Genomic DNA, 17,272 nt, shown 5'->3' on the forward strand with positions numbered 1-17,272 from the left:
AAGGCATCGAACAAAACTTCATTTTATTCCAAAAGCACTTCATTAAAAATCGTTTAAAAATACTGTACATAGCTGTTTCAGTTTCTCAGAGCTTTGTCTCTCCATTGACTAAAACTACAAAACCAGAAAACCCCTTCCACTCTTGGCACGGTTCTTTTCGTCAGAAACCAGGCTACTTTAATACCTGACTTGTTTCCTTTGCAGGCTGGGATAACCCAGGCGCCGGTCGCGTAAGCAGTGTGCTGCCCCAGCAGCTGGCGCTTGACCAATAGGTCAGTTACACCCCCATACCGGGACTCAGCAGTGCTGCGAGGCCTCCTCATAAGCACATACACCTGTAGGTGCACTTAGGGTTACTGCTCCTCGTAGTGTCATCTTCTCTGATCCAAGCTGACCGCAGAGGAGAGCGTGAGCTACTACTATCATTCTCTCCCACCACCGTCCTGCCTCCTAACCCTTGAGGCCACTTTATCATCAAGGGTGCTCACCTGGGAGGTGGCAGCCCTCCCGAGATCCTGTGCTGCTGCCCATGCTCTTCTGAGTACCTGCCTGGATGCCAGAGATGCTGCTTCCTACCAGGCCTCTCAGCCCAGGGGCCAGAGGAGGGCATTCCAGAAATCGCACTCCCTCTGAGCTGAGCAGCCTGTAGTGGGCATAAATACAGTGAGGACAGGCAACCTCTGACTGAACTCAAATTAAGTAACGTGAGGAGTAGCTGCCACTGGGTGGCTGAAGGCATCCCCTCAGCCAGACTGAAGGAGACAGGAAAAGGAGCATAACAGCCATGGGAAAGAAAAATGAATACTGAAGTGAGCAGATGTGTTACCAGCCTAGGAAAAAAAAAAAAAACCACAACCAAAAAAAAAAACCAACCCAAAACAACCCTAGAAAGATTACAGAAGGGGGTCAGAGCAGAGAATCTGTGAGCATCTGGAAAAAAGAAGAGCTGATCTAACTCTACACACACTTTCTCTGCGTTCTTACCGATGTCCACCAGCCACTGGGGAGAGCTTGGTAATAGGTGCTCAGCTCTGTGTGGCTGTGCGGGCACCCAGCTCACCCGTCAGAGGGTGAGCCGTCTTTATCTTGGTTGCCAGCTGCTCGGCTGCCTGCTACTCAGGCTTAGCACTGCAGCAACATCATCATCACTGGCTGCTCCCCCGTGAGGTAGGTAGTTTTAAGTATGCGAGGATCATTCGTCCTTTCAGTGGCACATCACAGCCTGACCATCAACTTGTTTAAAAACCTGACGTAAACGTCAGAAAACTAAGCTGTAAGCTATCTAGAAAGGTTACTCGAAATCCCAGTACCTGCTTCTGTCAGAGAACACCTAATCTCCCAAGTGCTATCGCAAGGGTGAGAAAACATTTGACTATCTGCATAAAAAGGGGGACGTATCTCCCAGCTGTGCATAGCTGACAGTCTGCATGCCTTGCCCAGGAGTGCAGAGGGCTTGGTAAAATGTCCAATAAACAGAAAGGCTTCTCACTGGCTGAATAGGATTTAGGATCACTCTGAGACAGGTAGTAACTAAGCCCCAAATGCTAACAAACCTCTTCCCGCATAACCATCCCGTTAAATAGCCACAATCTAACATTCTACTTGACGATCTTATGGCAACAGTATAACCAGGTCCCACTGTGCGGGACCGACTTCAAAGTTTGCCTATTGCTGTTCCCTGTAGCTCTAGTGTAAAGGGTAAGAAGTCAGAACAAGAAAGAAGATACACTGATCTTCAGGTTTCCACAGAGATCAGTTTGAGCTGAAGAAAAAAAAAAAAACAGAGAAGTCTCTACAGTTCTGTTTTCAGCCATTCAGATGTGATCTCGCTGTAGCTCTTCCTTCTTTTCACTTTGTAAGTCAAGGCTTGGGAATATTCAGACAGCAGATGCTCCCAGTAGCAAGAGACATCCTCCATCTGCAAGTGCTCTGTGATGAATTGGCGTCCCCTAGAGACACACAAGGCACAGTCAGAACCAATTTCCAGTTCCTACAAGAGTCTTTGGTTTTGTTCTGTACATATATCAACTTTCACTCTCCCATGTTTCAAATGAGAAACAACATGTACTGCTCTGTACCGTCTATTTTAATTTCACACTTTTCATTCACACTCACAGCTCTGACAGTTGCAGTGCTTTTGTTGTCCTCAAGATGGTATTTGTTATCTGGGATAATAAATATCAGATACAGCCTGAGCAGCGCCGACGCACGCTGCTTCACAAGGCAGTCGCTGCCAGCCTGGATACAGAGCGCTTCTGTGGCAGACGCAGTTCCCAGGGGTCAACTCACCTCATACTGAGACGAAAGCTCCTGACTTCCAACAGCTTTCAGTGGGGTTCCTGACATGGGTCACATCTGAACCAAAGACCTAAGCATATGATCTTGTTCTCCTGTTCCCCCTGCTTGTTACGAGTTCTCCAACCCTCCTGCTGTTACCGCAGAATACCAGTTATACTGCACCCTATTAACACAAGGCTGTCTTTGATAGGTAACCCCTTCAAAAGCTGCCTCAGAAAACACTTTGGAAGAACACTGCCTGATAGCCAGAAAGGACACACCACTTACCTCTCTGAAACTTCTTGCGCTATGGCATCGTTTTCCTTTACAAATTGCAAGAGCTCCCTAAAATGGAGAAAAAAAAAAAAAAGGCTATGAAACAACTAGCTCAATGGAGAACGTTGTCCCTTAGCCAAACTTCAGAGCACAGAAGAAACCTGCCGTTCTCAGTTGTTCTGTACCCGTTCTGGACGGCATGCTGAAATCCGGGAGCTAACACATTTTTGTGTGATATGTTCCCAGTGATATGTTCCTCTTTTCCTTACCTGTGCTGCAGGGCCCACTTGCAAGTATAAGTGCCTAGTGCCTGGTGACTTCAGTGAGGGTGACAGACCTCCGTACCCCAACGAAACTGCGCTCTCTGAGTAATATGAGCAAAGGTTTCTTTGGGGCCAGTAATAAAGAGAAAAGAAGACGACCTCCGAGAGCCTCTCCCTGATGCCTAGGAGCAGAGGCACCTCTTACTGTAACACAAACCAAACCGCTTTCCCGAACACAGCAGGATTTTCCTGTGGCATGCAATGCTCCACTAAGTGCACCTGGGGCCTCCCACCTGACGTTGGAGAGATCTGATCGGACTGGGATGTAGTGGACCCAAGGCTTCAGCTGGGGGTAGAAGAACTCCAACCACTCTTCTCCAACGTGAAAGACGAGCGAACCGCACAAGAAAAGGTGTTTCAACCGGAAACTGGCAGCCACTCCCCGGAAATTAAACAGATACCTTTAAAGAGAGAAGCACAGAGAGGGGCCTGATTACACCTGGCACTTTGTGAGGAAACGCGCTAAGAAACTGGGCTCCAAGCAGCAGTCGGCCTTCCCTCACAGGAGCACCTGGGGGGCTCCCTCACACTGAGCCAACAACCCATCGCTAAAACAAAGGGGAGACATTTATTTGAAGCTCCTCACGGGAGAGGTGAGCTTAAGTGAAGGATGTGCTAGGTGAGTTTCTGCTGCCAGCCAAAGCAGAGGGAGAAAAGCAAGGCGTGCTGCTTTACCTCTGATAAAGACACCCACCTGCAACAAACCAGATGAGGCCTCATGGTCAACTGCCAATGAGGCATGGAAGGTCACAACATGGATGTTGATCCTCTGACTCTACACTTTAGAGACTCTGTACCACAAGGAGCTTTTTCCCAGTTCTCTGTTGTCTTGCAAGTGAGCTTTTCTGTTCATTGTTCTGCTTTGCCACATCTATCTCAGTTGGATTTTTGTTCTTCTTTTTTCTTCTGGGACCCTGCTTTAATCTGAATCTAATTGTTTCATATTAACTTGGGAATGCAACCCTAGGAGGTTAAACGGGCTAGCGCACAACAGATGGACTTTGCAGATAACAAAGAATCCACAATTTTGTTTTCAGTTTTTTCTGCCAAGTTATTAAAGTGGGCTTGACTGGGGGAGGAGGCAGGGGGGCTGAGATTTCTCTTAGCAAACTGTATCTCACAGGGATGTTTGCTTGCTTGCTTGTTTTAAACCCACAAATCTCCAATTATATTGAAAACTGTTTTTCCTGTGGGTAAAACCCCAAAGCACATACAACTAATCTTTGAAGTCAAACATTTTGGGGGAAGGGTGTTCTTCCTTTAATTAAGCTATTTTGGGTGAGATGGGAATTATAGCTAAACTTAGTTCAGCACTAAGTGACAAGGAGTAAATCTGAAATTATTCTGCATTCTTTGTATTACTTAGGAGTCCAAGGCAGGGATAAGGAGCTTATTGTATCAGGAACTCAACAAATACATGTAAAGATGTAAGAAGAACAGCAGTCTGGAAGCAAGGAAATGGCCCTGTCTAATTCCAGACACAGCTCCCACCATCCCTGTCCTCAGCTAAGCCACCGAGGGCTGCCCTCAGACAGCCTGCTATAGCACCTGCACTGAAGGAAGCAGTGGGAAGTTCATGTTGACCCTAGCAGACCCTGGGCTGTGACAAAAGTGCATGAGGATGTCTCAGCCTGTACTGTATGAGGGGCTTGGGTGGCATCAGGAGTTGGGAAGTCTACGAGTAACAGAAGGGAGAAATCTGGGCAGCAGTCTAGCTAAATATAAAATGAGACAAGTCAACAAATTTGCACAAAAACACAGATCCAGCCAAATGACTGAGTTCTTCTATCCGCAGATTCTAGCTGGTAGAATCATAAATAGGTAATTCTAAAGCAAAAGGACAACATCAGACATACAAGTGCATACACATCAAACCCACAAGAATATTACACCAAAACCCTCTCCCTAAAGTAGTTAAAAAATAAACACCTTTGTAAATCAGAACCACATTCTGCCAGACAACATACAAAGTATGAATCAATACTATATTGCTCAATCATATTTCAGGTTCTCCCTTTTACTGTATACATCCAGTGGCAATGCTTGCCGCAGTATGCGTATGAAGACATGATTGTTTAGTTCCCCCTATGTCTTTGAGGACAGTAATGCAATCACTGTAGCACCGAAAAAATAATTTTGAACACACACCTTGGTACAGGTATATAAAAAAAATTGATAGAAAGCCTTTTTTGATTAAAATTAGATTTCCAGTCTATATGTCTATTAGCGATCTAAGACCTCTACTTGCCCCAAAGCACTTTGGAGCATCCTGACCTGATGGGGAAAGCTGACACTGAAGGTGGCCATGCTAAACTCCCAAACTTTCAACTGCCTTAAGTCTGTTAACAAGCTTTCTTGTCTGCATGGAGCTGGTTGCTGCAGTTAGATCTTAAAATAAAATTAATAAAAATAACTTACAGCCCTTGAACAGCTTTACTGATTGAAAGTCTTACTTGTATTTGCAGTGATCAACCAGTGGAACTTCCTTTGCAGGAGGCTTTCCTAAGGTGTCCTTAAAAATAAAGATAATTTAAAAAAAAAAAATCAGTAAGCTTTATATGGTGATTTCATATTTATTTTCCTTCTCAGCTGGAAACAAAGCTGAAGTCTCAAAACCCTCCATTCCCACTTCTGAGAAAACCTTCTCTGGTGGGCTTTTTTAAGTACTATGAAGAATTCCCAGCCCTTCAGACAGAAAAAAAGTTCAGTAAATTACACACTGCCTGTAAGCAAACACCAGCACAAACCCATTAAATGATAATGCTTAGCTGGCAGCTACAGAATGGAAAACAGCTTGGGACAATGGGCTACATGAAGCCAAGCGTAACGGGATTTGCCAAGACTGTCTGGAGAGAGCTAGACTGTAGACTAAGTATGGAACTAAAAAGTTATCAGCAACAGTTATCAGAGAGTTATCAACAAAAAGACCAAGAAATGGACATGACTGAAAAAGGTTTAAAAAGGCTGACAACAACATACAGGCAGCTTGGGGCTAGAAGGGGAAAAGTTGGCTAATTTTGTTGTGATGGAAGAGGAGGGGATTGGCACAGGTTCATTTTCTTACGTGTGCTGGTTTCCTTGAACAAAAGCGTAGACGGAAGAAAAGTGTTCAGCCTGCCAGGCTCCAGAGACCCCTTCCTTTCATACATCAGAGAGATGCAGCCATCAAGGGACGTACAAGCCTCCCCCACTCTAGAAGATCACCCACAACTCCAACAAGATGCATCTCAATCATCAAAGCCAACTTGCAACACCACCCTTTCTGGCCTTCGCATTCAAGAGACAGACACACCCACACACCTTCTCAGATTTCCAAGCCTGGTTTTTAGTGTACTCAGCATCAACAAGTTCTGGGTGTTCTCGGGACAGCAGAATGAGGGGGTCTCTCTCAGGGCTCGTTCTGCAAAAGAAATGCTAGCAGTAATTGCCAAGCCACATGACCCAATGGAGCTAACAAACTACAGGACTCATGACGCTGCCTCTTGATGAGGCTGACTCCCTATGTGCCCCCAAAACATTACTAAGTGCCTACCATACAGTGTATTCCTGTCCCCGGGCATACTAACAGAAGAGAATGAGTTATGTGTACCAAAATCATTTGAGGCTACGCTTTTTTATTTCACATCCTAAATGTTTAATAGTATTATTTAAGCAATTCCCAGGACAAGTCAGCAGAGATGATGCTTCCTTCAGGCCTTATCCTGATGGGTGCCAAATATTTAACTCCCTTCTAAGTCAGAGAGAGAGCCAAGAGATGTTAAGCATCTTCAGCACTTGATCCCTCTGACACTAAAACACTACTGATAAGCAAGGCTATGACACCCCTGAGACTCACTCCTCAATCTTTTGAGCCTACCTAGTAAGATATCAAATCCAACCCTACTGGGGATGGAGGAGGAACAAAAAGGAGTAGGGGTTAACATTGTTTTCAAACTGTCACAGGGGAGAGGGCAAAAAATCTACTCTCTCATCCCCCACCACTCAGGTAATTTAATGCAAGAATACCTGTTGATTCACTGTCGAGCACTTGCATAGCAAATGAAGTATTCACACTGGCAAGAAGAACACACATCAGTATCAAATCTTTAAATTTGTATCATGCACCTGCAGTTCCCTTCACAGAACAATCTGGTTCCTAGTGCGACAGTTTTACTCATTGAGAAATAATGTAGCAAATCCATCATGAATTCTGTTTCTGATATTAGACTTATTATAATAACCTAGTTGCAAATGGAAATCCTTATGGAGAATCACTAACAGTGAAATGCTGCTGGACAAAATGTCTCACTTTCCTTACTTTTAAAAAGTACACCCCGGGTTACATTTGTTTAGGTCTTGGAGACAGAGAAGTTTCTGCGTACAGGCAGCTGTCACTCTGTATTTTGGTAGAATGCCCTGCTATGGGAAAATATGCTCACCTGGATCCTCGGAAATATGCTTTAGAGATTTTTTTCATCCATGGCCATTTTTCTGCAGATCTGAAAATATTGTTTATACATGGCAATGAGTGACTTAATATAACCATGAAACAGCACTCTCATCAGTTTTCACAGCATGATCTCTTTTTGTTATTCTTCATTTTTGATGGAAATCACCTTCTTCATTATAGCAGAAAAAACTCTCAGCCAGGTCCACAGGTTTTCCTGTGAATATTGTGTTGAAGGCAACATGGCAGAAGCTACTTTTCAGAATGCTTTTCAGTCAGAACAATGAATTACACACAACCCCCTCACCAAATCTTTAAGGGTATTAAAATTTACCTAAACTTTGAATCCACTTTTTGCATTGTTGCTTTTTTTTTTTTCTGTACTTCACTGAACATGGGTAGTGCAAAATGGCTACTTTCTAACCGCTGTCATTTCCCATTAAAAACAAACCCCAAACAACGACAAACAAAAAAAAACCTGCCTAGCATTTTGCATTTAACACATGGGGGTTCATTGTTTTCCCAAATAACTTTCGTTTTAAATCTGAATGAGTCCTTCAAAACAGCTGTTCACATGTGTTATTTCTGCCAGTGCAGTCCCCTGCCTCCCTCTGAGGAACATTCTGTTGCACTCTCTTGTTTCACCTGGCTTGGCATGTAGGTCCTGATCCCCAAACTGATCTGCACAGGTCAAGCTCTGCATCTGCTTGCAACAACCCAGTGACACAAGTGGGGTTCACTGGGAAAGAAAGGATAAGTAAATGCTTTGGACCTTCATTACATTAGGCTTCACCTATGATTAGTCCCACAGATCTGCAGATTTCGAAGAGGGAAACATTCAGCCCTGCATTCCGATGTTAAGTGATTGACACCAAGGTGGGTTTTTTGTTGTTTCCATGTTCACTCCCACTGTTGAACACTTTGTTTGTCCCTCTCCAGGGGAAACATCCCCTTATTTTGCTAATAGTCAAAGATCCTGCCAAAAGCAAGACTCCCAGCCAGAAATGTCTTCTGTAACTCTCGAGCCCAGTAAGGACTCTTGATTCTTGGGAACGATTCCAGGTTTCTCTATTGTACAACAATACTCAAGTAAAAGCAGATCTAAAGAAGGCTTTCCTTTACCCTTCCAGAGGCTTATACAAACATCCTGGATCATCCCTGCAGTGAAAAAACCACAGCTCTTAGAGAAGTAGTTGGAAACAAAGGAAAATATTTCCATGTGTCAAGGGAGATTTCTGCAGGCAAAAGATAACTGCTGCTTTATTGACAAACCCTATCCCAGCAAAAATGATACTAATCTGGCCCTGACAGCATGAAGAATGTGTATACTTTGTCCCCTGCATTCCTTAATACGGCACTGGAAACAGAGAAGCTAATTATAACCTCTAGTTGCATCATCCAAGGTTTCCACGGTGAATTCTTATAGAGCAGTTAGGCTGTATGTAGTTAACGAGAGGCAGCAGAATAGATCACAGGCCAACAGACGCGTGGCCTTAGATGTCAATGTTGCCCTAATGCTGCCCAGTGCTAGATAGCTTTTACTGCAAGTTTGTCTCCCATTAAACCTCCCCTTCTGCATAACTATTTCCAAAACATACCTTCTGAGGTCCTCTCTCATGAGATCCCAGCGCCCTAAACCGGTTGGGTAGATTGGCCAAACAGCTGGTCCTCCTTCCCAAAACGTCCAGGCAGGATACATGATATCATTGTAGTCAGGTGTCTAGAAAAAGGAGAATAATGTAAGAATAAGAGTAATATCTGCTTCAGTTTACTGACCGAGCCCACCAATAACAAACATCCCTTGTGGGAGTTCAGTCTGCTTTCTCTGTTACTGTTGCATCAGCAGCCACGAGAGCTTTGTGGTCAGCTCAGCGCTGCTGAGGTTTGTACGAAGACAACCCAATACTGACATGTTTCAGCGATTTCAAAAAGGCGATGCCTTGCTGCACAACAACGTGGGACTTTCATGTTGGAAAATAACAGAAGAGATCCATGATATAGCTGATCAGTAAACGGTAGAAGACCTGAGCTCCACTCACCTTTCTAAAGACTTGTACCTATGTGTAGCTACAAATGTTGTCTACTGATCAGAAGTTAAGAGGCGTTATTATCTCCTCAAAGACAGAGGCACTTATAGACACCCAGACCTTTAGGTTTCCAACACTTCAGTTCATTCCAGCCTTCCTAGAGATCACTTAACAACTCACTGTAACAAATACCCAGGTCATGTAAGAACTTCAGTTCCTCACTCCTATTTGGATGCTTCAATTCCCAAATTATCAGAGCGAAGACGAGCACCTGAGTAAGACTAAACACTTTCATGAAACCAGACTATAGGCCACTTCCTTGCACTAGTAATAAAACATCCTATAAAATTTATTCATCTATCACCTGGAGATACCAGAGAGAGAGTCTAAGGCCACCAAGGTAGTTAGGAGGTTGGTGCACATGACATATAAACGGGCGCTGAGGAATGGGTTTGTTCATGTGCAGGAAGAGAAGGCTTGGGGAAATCTAAATGCTGTCTCCTGCTACCTAATGAGAGAGTTCAGAGAAGATGGAGGCAGGCTCTTTTCAGAAGTGCAGACAGAATGAGAGGCAACAAGCTTTGATTACAAGAAGGGAAAGTCCAATTAGGTATCGGCAAACATGTTTTCATTCTGAGGGAGGTCAAACACTTGCTGTGGAGATGCTGTCCTCTGGGATGCTCAGAACTGGGCAGGACGCAGCCTGGAGAGCCCTGATCTAGTTGGTCCTGCTCTAAGCAAGGTGCTGAACCATGCGACCTCCTGAGGTCCCTTCCAACTTAAATGAGTGTGTGCTTCTACGATCTGCTCTTTCTCAGTCTTGCTATAAACAGGCATTGATAACAAACCATGACAGCTCCAACACAACCTCAGGGTGGGCCTTCTGATATGCAGAATAGGACAATCCTGCAATCCCTTATGCTTTTGGTTTTAGTACACATCCCAGAGCCTTCCTCATTCCAGCAGTGTCTAACACTGACTGGTTAAATATGAGTTGTGTCTACTTCACTGGATTTCAGTTAAGGATAGGGCTGAGGTTACAACTCAGATACCAGACCATGGTGACCAGAGAACTTGCAGGGTCCTGCAAGGCACCCACGGGCAGGACGATGAGTACGGCTGCAAAGATTGAACTCCTGCAACCTGCTCGGCATCAGTTTGGGTTCTGCTGGCTACTGTTAAGCCTGTGCAATGGTCATGGGGCATGACAGCTAGCTTTAATACTACACCTGGCAACAAACGTGGTTCTTGCATGACAGTGCCTGCAATGCTGTACTGAAATTCTAGAGAGAGTTTTAGGATGGCTGTGGACTAGGCAATAGTTACGGATCATATTAGGGTTCAGATTGCATGAGCTGAAGACCTGGGTAAGATGCTACAAGTTAGCCAAAACAGAATAGGGCCTGAACTAGCAAAAGCAAACAGTTTATTGCTTCTTTTTGCATCTTACTCTCTGCTGGCCTTCAGCCAAGGACAGGATCACGACCAGGATTAGGTAAGTGAGGGTGCAGGGTTTGGGCATGTTGGGCGTACACTAAGGCAAAGCAAGAATAGCTGAAGCTTGAGGTGTATGGTATTTTTCTGGAAAGGATGAGACACTATGTCACCATCAGGTTTAACAATGGGAGAGGCAGGAAAGCATATGGGAGGGCTCTCCAGTCTGGGAACAGAGATGCAGAGAATGAATGCCTCTGTGTGTGCACCTCTGCGTTTGTGTGCGTGTTTGGAGGTGAAGGGATTCAAGGGGAAAAGGGTTCACAGGAGACAGTAATATTACAGAAAAGAAGGTAAGAAACACTTATCTGTGGTACCAAAAAAAGAGGACTAAAATATTCATATTAAATGAGATTAATTGTATGACAGCTGACCGATAATGAAAAATCCTTAATAACGCTGATAAACTACAGCTACAATTTTAACAGAGGCATTGTAGTAACTGACAGCTATGCTGGCACATATCCCATCCAGCTGTGCATCATTCCACTGTGGCAGAGGTACATTTTTTGACCTGGAAGAGAAGCTAATGAGGAGAAACACTGTTCTGTTGAATACATCTGCAAGTCTGTCTGCCAGAAAACTGGAAGCAAAAGCAAAGACAAAGAGCAAGCAATTTTGATACACAGAAAACCTGTGTGGGGAACCATCCTCAAAAATATGTTCCCATGCACTTTTCAGAAATGCTCAGCTTTTAAAGGTGTGCGCACCTTACTGAAGGAGAAGACTGGGATAATAGGTTTCATCCACTTGGGGACCTGGGGGTAGTCTCGCACATTGATCACCATTTCCATGTCAGGGAGGCGGTTGATGATCCCCAGAAGGAAGTGCTCAACTCCACTGCATCTGTGGAGAAATGACATACAGCAAAGAACTATAAGGAGACAGCACAATCCTGCAGTCTCTCTTTGTGAAGGAGCAGAAGAGATGGTGAGCCTCAGCCATACCATGATGCATGCCGCGAACTGCCTATAGCAGCCTCTTAACCTGAGTACAGTACAGACACCAGTGAAGTAACCCATCCTGCTAAATCTTGCCTTGTCTGCAGCTCTGAATCCCACAACCAACCAACCCACCCTTTGTACACTGAAGTGCAACAATGACACTTGCCTCTTGCTACATTTAAGCTTCATACATAATTTTCTAGGCTTCTGCTCTGATAAGGAATTCAGACCTTTGAAATACCACTGTACTCAACGACTTTCAACCTGGCAGAGCTGAAAGTACTCCTGTGTCCCAGCTAGGAAGATGAGATCATCTGCACAGCTCTTACCTTGCAGGGAACAAGCAGTCCTGCTCACGGAACAATTTGTTCTTAATGATTTGGTAGTGTGTCCCCAGCTTCCGGCTCACCACATCTGATATCATGTCCTTGGAAATGCCACCTCGAAAAGGAGCCAGGTCCTGCTTCCAGACACTGAAACAAAACAATCAGCCATTACTGTGTACAATAGGGAGAATACTGTACATTAAATTGCTGCAGTATACAAAACAGACTTCTAGCTAAAACAAGCTCCATGTAGCTTCCAGGAGCTCTGCTACATGTGGCATCATGGAGAATTTAAGTCACTTGGAAGAGCTGTTATGCAGAGACTCACAGGTCCAAGCAGACTCTTTGAATACCTGTGTGTCGTTTGCCCAAACAGAAAGCCCAGTACAGGACTCTGAGGCTAAATCAACATCGACAACTCCAGTTACTTTCCCAGAAAGCACCTTACATCCCTGGCAGGTTATGGGTAAAAGCCTTCAGTTCACTTAACCTTTGGGTTGCAAAGCTCGTGCTCTGGACTTCCATGAATGATGATCCACAACAGGACCAAACTCCTCACACAATGTGATGCTACTTAGACATAAAAAAAAGAAGGTAAGAGTCTAGTTCCAAGGAGCAGCAGCACCAAATAATGCTCTGTGTGGTGAAAACCAGCCCAGGAGGAGAGGCCTATGCAGCATGTGTGCTGTGACATCTGCACATCACCAGTGAGCTCCAGGAATGCAGTATGAAAACATAAACCTAACGTATGTAAGAAGACACAGGAGGAGGATGCTGTTTATATAAATTTAGTCTAAAAGGACCCCAGATTGAACTCCTTGGAGCGGTTATCGAACCCTGCCAGATTTTAACAGCCGCGGAGACATCCTCCCCACTTTTTGGTAGACACTGCATCAATGCTTTGGTTTAATATAAGACTGTAGGGGTGATCCCACTGTGAGAGTGGTCAAATGGTGGCAGAGGTTGCCCAGAGATGTGGTGGAGTCTCTATCCCGAGATATTCAAAACCCGACTGGATACAGTCTGGGCAACCCTGTATGAGCAGAGGTATTTGACCTCATGATCTCAAGAGGTCCCCTCCAACCTCCAGAATTCTGCTATGTCATCATCAGGTAGAAAACGGTAAGACTACATAAAAATTGCTGTTGACCACAAGATAAGCAGTCTGGCAGGGACGCAAACATAATAAGCTTAAGAACAGGAAGAAAGTTGAAGTTTTGTGGCACATCCATGTAATTGTAACCTAAGTGACAAATGCAAGGTAGTAACAAATGGGTAGGACCTTAATTCATTGGCCACCGAGTCACAGAAGACTAGACACAAGTAAAATCTGTTATATGGGGAAAAGTACTGTCTTTCAGCATTCTGCTGCATATTTATATACTTCCAAATCAGCTATCAAGATGAACCGAGTTTCTCCTAGCATATATGCTGTATTACCTTCCTGGATTCTTTTGTAACTCCTCAACAACCCTGAAATAAACCACTGCTTTAGTGAAAACTAGGTTTCAAGACCCACAGCAACCATAACTTCATGTTACTATTGCCTATCATGTTCTGAAAGCAGGTTTGGAGGTTGTAACCACTTGGGAACGTGTTCTTCCCAAAGGTGGTCAGGAGATGGTGGAGCGTATGTTTAAAGATTAGGAGATGTCTAGGCTTTATCTGAATTGGAACTGAGGAAAAAGACTGGAAGGCTAAACTAGAAGAGACTTTTCCTCATTCATATTTCAAGAACAATGAAGATCAAAAACTCCAAACAGAGTGTACAAAGAGTTGCCCAACACGACTCATCTGATATTAAAAGCCGATATAGCACTCTTCTCACCCCCAAAATGAGTGAACACATCTGGTATTTCTTTAAAGAGGAGGCTTAAAGTTGGGCATCTGTGTTTCTCCATTTGGAATCCAAATCCTATGGACAAAAGAATATTTTGAGCCTTCCCTCTATTCCCCCTTCCCCTTTAAATAAAAATTGCTTAAAGATATCAGAAAAACCCAGTCCCACAGTCCCTACCTACATAACAGTGATGACCTACACACCTGTAATATTCTCCATGCTGAAGTCATGCTCTACCAGTGGGAGCAGATGGGAAGTTGGGTTTGGCTATGTCTACACTTGTACTGCCTACAATGGTCTTGCATCCACATATAAGTCTCTAGGTCACTGCACTATATCACTGTAGGAAGATTACGCACAGTGCTGGCATTTTGCATAACACTTCATAGTTATAAAAAAATCAAACAGGACTTGGGTCTTCCTGAATGAGCTCCTCTTGGATCACACTTTGGTCACGTGAAAATCAGGTAGTTAAATATCCACTGCCACTCCAGTTCTCACAAGCAGTGAGCTAAACTACCTAGAAAGAGTACTCCGCCAATTCTCTCCTCTTCCACGGGAAGCCCTGTCCAAGCACAGGGAGTGAGCAAAGCACAAGAAGCTACCACACCAAACAGATCTCTGTTCTCTAACAACCTTTCTTAATTGAGACTATTTTAAAACATTTCGCACATACTTGGTTTCTTCTACATTTAAAAGCCCATGAGAAAGAGTTGTTAGCAACATTGCGCCGAGAGAGAAAGCAGAAGTGGATTGTTAACACAGAAATATCACAACTGCATATGGGTTTATAGTGTAATCACATTTGAGATCATAGAATCATAGAATGTCCTCAGTTGGAAGGGACCCATAAGGATCATCAAGTCCAACTCCTGTCCCTGCACAGGACAGCCCCAAATTCATACCATGTGCCTGAGGGCACTGTCCACGTGCTTCTTGAATAGCATCAGGCTTGGTGCCATGACTGCCTCCCTGGGGAGCCTGTTCCAGTGGTCCACCACCCTCTGGGTGAGGAACCTTTTCCTAATATCCAACCTAAACCTCCCCTGGCCCATCTTCCTGCCATTCCCTTGGGTCCTATCATTGGTCACCAGAGAGGAGAGACCAGCACCTGCCCCTCCTCCTCCCCTTGTGAGGATGCTGTAGACCATGATGAGGTCCGCCCTCAGTCTCCTCCAGGCTGAACAAACCAAGTGACTTCAGCTGCTCCTCATATGGTTTCCCCTCTAAACCCTTCATCAACTTCATGGCCCTCCTCTGGACCCTCTCTAGTAGCTTTGTATCCTTCATGTACTGTGGCGCCTGAAACTGCATACAGTACTCGAGGTGAAGCTGCACCAGCGCAGAGTCAAGCGGGACAATCCCCTCCCTCAGCTGGCTGCGATGCAGGGCTTGATGCACCCCAGGGCACAGTTGGCCCTCTTGGCTGCCAGGGCACAACTGTTGGCTCACGTTCAACTTGCCATCGACCAGACCCCACAGGTCCCTCTCTTGGGGGTGCACACAACTGTGTACCTATGTTTGTGTGTGTAGAGGAACAGAATTTCCTGGGATTTGTTGCAGAAAGGTATTTAGAAATTGGTGGGTATTTATTAATATCTCAGCATTTAGTGTTGAGGTTTCTCTGTTGTACTGCCGATAATGTTTCTGAATACACAACTCACCGATAGCTGTTTATCTACCTGTTGTTAATAACAGTGTTTGTTGTTCAGCGACAGAGGACAACAAGGAGAGCGGTCAGTTTGCAGGTGGACACACCTCCTACTGGAACTATGAAGGCCAACCTGCTTCACACAGTGCCATTAATAACCCCCCTCTTGCAAGCACCGTGGCTTATGACAGCTGCAGATGTGACACTTTAGAGCCCAAATATTCTTTAGCTAATTCCCATCCACCAGCACTGGAAAAAGTATTCCCTCTCATGGCCAGAGGCCTGTGCAGCCAAAAGGAAACCAGTTTCTCACCTTTGGTGACAGCTGCAATTCTCCTTTACACAGGGCTCATAGGCTTCCACAGCTTTCTTAATTTGGTCAATTATTGCTTTCCATTTGACATCTAAAATACACAGGAATGAAAAGTAAAGGAATCAATACCAGAGCAACTAGCGGGAGCTGAACAGGATTGCAATAGCAATGCACCACGGCCCCGCAACACACGCCGGTACTGCCCCAGTCCACGCAGCTCAACTAGTGCGAGCCTAGAGCAAGGAAAGAAGAGCCGCAAGGCCAAGAGGAGCCCAGCTGCGACCACGGCGGGACCACCCAGATGAGGGGGGCCGGCGATGGGGCAGCGGGTCGGGCACCCTATGAATGGCCCCGGGGCTGGAGGGGAAGCCGGCAGAAGCCTCCGCTTCTCCTTGAAAGTCTCTCAAGCTCCTCCCGGCTTCCCTCTCAGCCGAGGGGCCTTCACAGGGTGCGGGGGCAGCTGCCCGACCGGAGGAGGAGGCGAGAGTCCCCCGGCACCCTCACAGCAGGGGCGGGCTCCCGCCCCTGCCACCGACCCTCGCCATCGGCCGCGAAGCCGCGACCCGTTCCGTGTCCCCCACGCCCCCCCCAGCAACTCCCTCATACCCGGGCGGCCGCTCACCTGCCGGTCCCCCCGCCGCGGCGGGCTCCAGCCGCCAGAGTACGGCTACCGCCGCCAGAGCCCACAGGGCCAGCGCCGCCCGCCCCATACCGCCACCACCGCCAGCACGGCCCTGCGCATGCGCCGCCACCGCCGGGGGCGCGGGCAGCGGGTGTGATGCCCCAACCAAAGATGGCGGCCACCGCCGCCAGCCCCGCACAAAGATGGTGGCGCGAACAACGGGCCTTATGCCGCGGCGCTTGGTGGGAGCCGTAGTTCCCGCGGCGGCTCAGCGGCGGCGCTGTCCCGCCCCGCTCGGGGGCTGCCTGTGAGGCCCGCGGGGCCGCGTCCTCACCGCAGGCGGCTTCTGTAGTTTAGGGAAATAAAAGCACTGGCGGGGAGGGGGGCGCTACAGGAGATGGGGCCTGTGCTGCAAAAATATCCACTGCCCAGAGCAGATCTGAGCCTGCATCTGTAATAGTTCCTCCAAATCAGCTCCTCGCTCTGCTTGTGTGTGACTTGGGACTCCCACAAGCCCTATGCAGGTCTTGCGTACCTGCTGGCCCTCGATCCCTTTGGGCTTTTGGGGGTAGGGGGGAACTTCCCCGGACACCTGAAGTCATCAAGCAGTTTATCCAACCTGTAAGAGGCTCCTTCTCCTGGCCCAACCTCTTGCAGTTGCCAAGGCCTGAATCAATCTAATCATTGATGATTAAGACGTAAATCTCATCATTACAGTATAAAGGTTTAGACTGATTTGTAGAAACTTCTCTG

General features: G+C 46.1%; 1 protein-coding gene across 1 annotated transcript; it reads right to left on the reverse strand.

Annotated features, from left to right (window-relative positions):
- Positions 1 to 6: 6 nt before the first annotated feature.
- On the reverse strand, positions 7 to 16,673 carry POGLUT1 (protein O-glucosyltransferase 1). Its single transcript, XM_064469307.1, has 11 exons — positions 16,520 to 16,673; positions 15,898 to 15,988; positions 12,097 to 12,240; positions 11,534 to 11,669; positions 8,901 to 9,022; positions 7,295 to 7,354; positions 6,177 to 6,276; positions 5,330 to 5,388; positions 3,110 to 3,277; positions 2,566 to 2,622; positions 7 to 1,949 (listed from the first exon to the last, which is right to left on the reverse strand). Exons 1-11 carry the CDS (start codon positions 16,605 to 16,607, stop codon positions 1,793 to 1,795), a joined length of 1,182 nt encoding a protein of 393 aa, XP_064325377.1. The 5' UTR covers positions 16,608 to 16,673; the 3' UTR covers positions 7 to 1,792.
- Positions 16,674 to 17,272: the final 599 nt, after the last annotated feature.

Source organism: Phalacrocorax carbo, chromosome 1 (assembly GCF_963921805.1).
Source record: "Phalacrocorax carbo chromosome 1, bPhaCar2.1, whole genome shotgun sequence".
Classification (NCBI taxonomy): Eukaryota; Metazoa; Chordata; class Aves; order Suliformes; family Phalacrocoracidae; genus Phalacrocorax; species Phalacrocorax carbo.